Source organism: Juglans regia, chromosome 6 (genome assembly GCF_001411555.2).
Source record: "Juglans regia cultivar Chandler chromosome 6, Walnut 2.0, whole genome shotgun sequence".
Lineage (NCBI taxonomy): Eukaryota > Viridiplantae > Streptophyta > Magnoliopsida > Fagales > Juglandaceae > Juglans > Juglans regia.
This window is the reverse complement of record NC_049906.1, coordinates 36908977-36912902: the sequence shown is the minus strand read 5'-3', so window position 1 is coordinate 36912902 and position 3926 is coordinate 36908977. Positions and strand designations below refer to the sequence as shown.

The following is a 3926-nucleotide window of genomic DNA, read 5'->3' as shown; positions in this document are numbered from 1 at the left end:
TATTGTTATAATATTATTTTTTAACATTATTATTATTTAAAAATTTAAAAAAGTTAAATTTTTTATTATATTTTGTGTAAAAATTTAAAAAAATTGTAATAATGAGATGAAACCGTTTCTCTATCCAAACGGGCCTTAATGTGCCACTCTTTAGTTTGTCTTGGTTACAACTTCGGGCATAATTGAGTTGGATATTTATGGGCTCGATCGAATATTGGGTCTAGGTTGAAAATCCAACCGGAATTATTTTATAGGCCTCTTGCTAGCTAGCTAGATGCAACCGAGCCCAAGCCCCTAGCTACCTTCCACACCATCATATAATTTGCAAAAGAAAATATTGATTTTTTATATGAGAATATTCATAGTTGATCATGCAAGACGCCAAGATCAATATATTGTTGAAGTTTTCCCACTCTCGTCAAGAGTATATATCATCCACATGTCAAGATTATCTATATTATTTTTTTATCAAGTTATTTAGCTATTTCTCAGTGACATTTGCTCGCAACAAAAAGTCCGGACGTTTGTTGTATGCTTTATATCAAGCTCATCTTTATTGCTTACAGTTTTGATATTTTCATTTGATACTATTTTAGGTTGTAAATTGGCTCTTGAAATCCTCTCTCTATCTCTCTCTCTCTCTCTCCCAAAGGTTTTATATATGGTTTAGGGAACAAAACAATCATTCACGTACGCCATTCAACATGTATTTAGAACTAGACCATTAGATATAAAGCAAACATATTTAATATTATTAGCCATGCATAGTACTGATGATAATACAAGCTTCTAACACACATAACACAACATCTATATATATATCTCACACCATCATGAGCCATAAGGTTGGCCTTATTGTTGAGAATAAAAGAGTCTATATATATTACGAACACACCATATATGATCTATATATATGATTCCATGCATGCACGTACGCCTTGTAAGTTGTACGTTGATAATTATTGGTACTCAAGCAGCTGCCACACCTTCAGTACTTATATTTAGCACATTATTTATCCCATGTATCGAAAGCTGTGAAGACAAAAATGAAAGTACACGTTAGAAGTTAGAACCAAAAAGACATTAATTTTCAGTAAAAAAGAAAAAAAAAACATGCGTGCAAGTGCATGCGGACAACTAACAACAAATTAAAGATTTGTATATATAATATTAAAAAATCTATTTATTATTAATTTTTTCATCATCTCGTAATGTGTCATTAGATAATAAATCAACAAATAAAATATATAGTCTTTAATCATTTAATACTATTACGTAATGGGATGACGAGAGAATTATGAAAATTGAGATGAATAGCCTTACTCTAAATTATACATGCATGGTTGACTTGAGTTCATATTTACAAATTATATATGCATATACCTTTCTGAGAAAGAGACCAATTATTGTCGGCGCCCACGTGCCATGCAAAGTAACCGAGCAGTTGTTGTTCCTTGCGTGCATATGTAACCTTATCGATTACACTTTGCAAATCATCGTAACCAATCCAAGTAACACCAGCGTAGCAATAGTTTGTGGAGTATGTGTCATTATACTCTGTTGTGGCCTTTTGGTCGGTTATGAATACCTTCACTTGGGCAAAAGAAACGGATCCATCTACAGAAAGAGCCGGTCCCACAGCTGGTGCAAATAAATCATGCTGCAATGCATTTGTCAGAGTCCATGCCCAGCCAACAAACGGAAGGCATAGGGCTATTTGTTTAGCTTTCAAACCTGCATTAATCCAGCTTTTTATGCTTGCTTCAACGCAAAGTGATCCGTTTTTCTTGTTTTTCAACGCAGCAGGGGGTGCAGTCTCCGTGGGTGACGAACCAGGGCTATAGAAGTTAAAGGCCAATACGTTGATCCAGTCCAACGTGTTTGAAATAGTCTTGCAGGGATAACTCGCCGAGGCTATTGCTGACGAGTAAAATACCTCTGCGGTTAGAAGCAATGGACATTTGCTGGTCTTCTTGGCCTCGTCGTCCACCGCTGCTCGCCATTCCTTGAGGAGGGACTCGAGGTTGGTCATTTCCGAGGTCGTGGAGGGGTACAGCCAGCTGAGGCAAAGACCATGGAAGTTGTTATCCCTGGCTAGAGTTATGGAGGAATCTATGAATATTTTACGGTTTTCTTGCTTGCTAGCCATTGAAGCTAAGGTCGAAGCTACACCAGAGGCTCCACCACCGATGGATAAAAGGGTTTTAACATCAGGGTTTTTTATTTGCACAGTTTGGGTGAAGCTTTCGAACTGGAACTTGTATAGGGTAGGAAAGGTAACTTGGTAGCTAGAGTTGACATCCGCAAAAGCGGCAAAAAGGTGGGTGAAAAGGGAGGATTTTATGTCGGACACCAGGAATGCACTTCCGCAATTCCAGTATCCGGCTTTCACAACGCCAGTTGCAGCCAGAGCAGTAGTACGTAGTACTTGATCTTTGGTTGCTAGAGCCATATGTGGGATTTGGTGCGTAGCTTTGAGAAGACAGAGCACGCCTATATATAGCCATTTCATGACCATAAAGATATGATCGATCATCGATTAATATCGACTCATGTTGTCCCAAACAGCGACACTGCCAGTACTTCATTGTCCGAATCCAAGACAGCCGGGATAGGCTTTTAATTAGATCACGGCGAATCTATGTGTGGATAGCTGGCTAGCGTTGGTTACGCTTCCACTTGTGGACGCAAGCATGCCTGACGTCCATTCCAAATGAGATGCTGACAATTGTGCATCGTCCAGAAGCCATCTGCAGGAATATACAAGTCTCCATCGGAATCGTTGATGACTAACATTATTGGTATTTTATAGCTCGGAGTGGCCCTAAGGAATCAATATCTCATTTTCAGGGCCCATTGATTGCCTGGGAATGGAATAAGCTTGCGCTTTCCCTTGGCTGCTTGTGGGATAAAAATAAAGGTTATAAAGACTTGAAAATTTTAATTCATCACTTCTGTTGGCAAGCAATTGGCTAGGCTTATCGTGTGATCATATGACATTCACGAATTCGCCATCCATTTGGCATTTTTAAGGTGGATAAGCTATACATACATATATGTATGTATGTATGTATGTATGTACACACAAAAAATTTAATTGCTGCTTATTGTTATCTTCGTACTTAATTTGATGGTTCTCGTGAGTTATATATGGTTTTGTTTCAACCTAAACTCGATGACTTTATTAATTAATTCCAAAAAGCAGTTGGGACAACATAAGAAATTGAAGAAATATATATCATGAGTTTCTAATTTTGAATATCTTCAAATATATATATTGGGAAAGATAATTATGATCATGAGCTATTTTGAAAAGAAGAAAATCACTTAATTTTGTGCACTTCTTAAGATATATATTATTTTAAGCTCAATCATGTACTGGTCATGATGAGGCAAATAAATACAGAAATATTATTTTAAACCAGGAAAAGGATGGAGCATGGTTGCACCAAAAAAATAAAAATAAAACAGCTAGCACGCAGCTAACAAAACTCAAGACGAAATCCCTCGTGAGCATTAATTGAAATTAGATGAGATTAAATTAATTGAGATGATTTGTAAATAATAATAAAATTATTAATTAAAGTGATACGAGATATCTCATTTTGTATCCAAACCGATTAAAGTTAAAAGAATTTTCTTATGTATGTACACTGTATAATTGGGAACCACGCACGCATGCAACCATGTAGCAGGATTCGGTTGGTTCATGATGTGGACAGCTAGTACTGGACCAATGGGGAAAATTAGGGGTAATATAATTGGCAGACCTTTATAATTATATGGATATACGGCATGAATATGCTGGACTGGATTACAGTACAAAATGAAATAGAATCATTTTACATCATTTGTACATGTCATGCACATGAGATGTTGCGCGCCAACTTCAATACTGTTCAAATTAATAGGATAAGTCTATCCCC

General features: G+C 36.7%; 1 protein-coding gene across 1 annotated transcript; it reads right to left on the bottom strand.

Annotated features, from left to right (window-relative positions):
- Window positions 1–729: 729 nt before the first annotated feature.
- Window positions 730–2472, bottom strand: LOC109012913 (class V chitinase-like). The gene is made up of 2 exons (XM_018994817.2): window positions 1384–2472; window positions 730–1032 (listed from the first exon to the last, which is right to left on the bottom strand). The coding sequence occupies exons 1-2, from the start codon at window positions 2450–2452 to the stop codon at window positions 1010–1012; spliced, it is 1092 nt and encodes a 363-aa protein (XP_018850362.2). The 5' UTR covers window positions 2453–2472; the 3' UTR covers window positions 730–1009.
- Between the last annotated feature and the right edge of the window lie 1454 nt (window positions 2473–3926).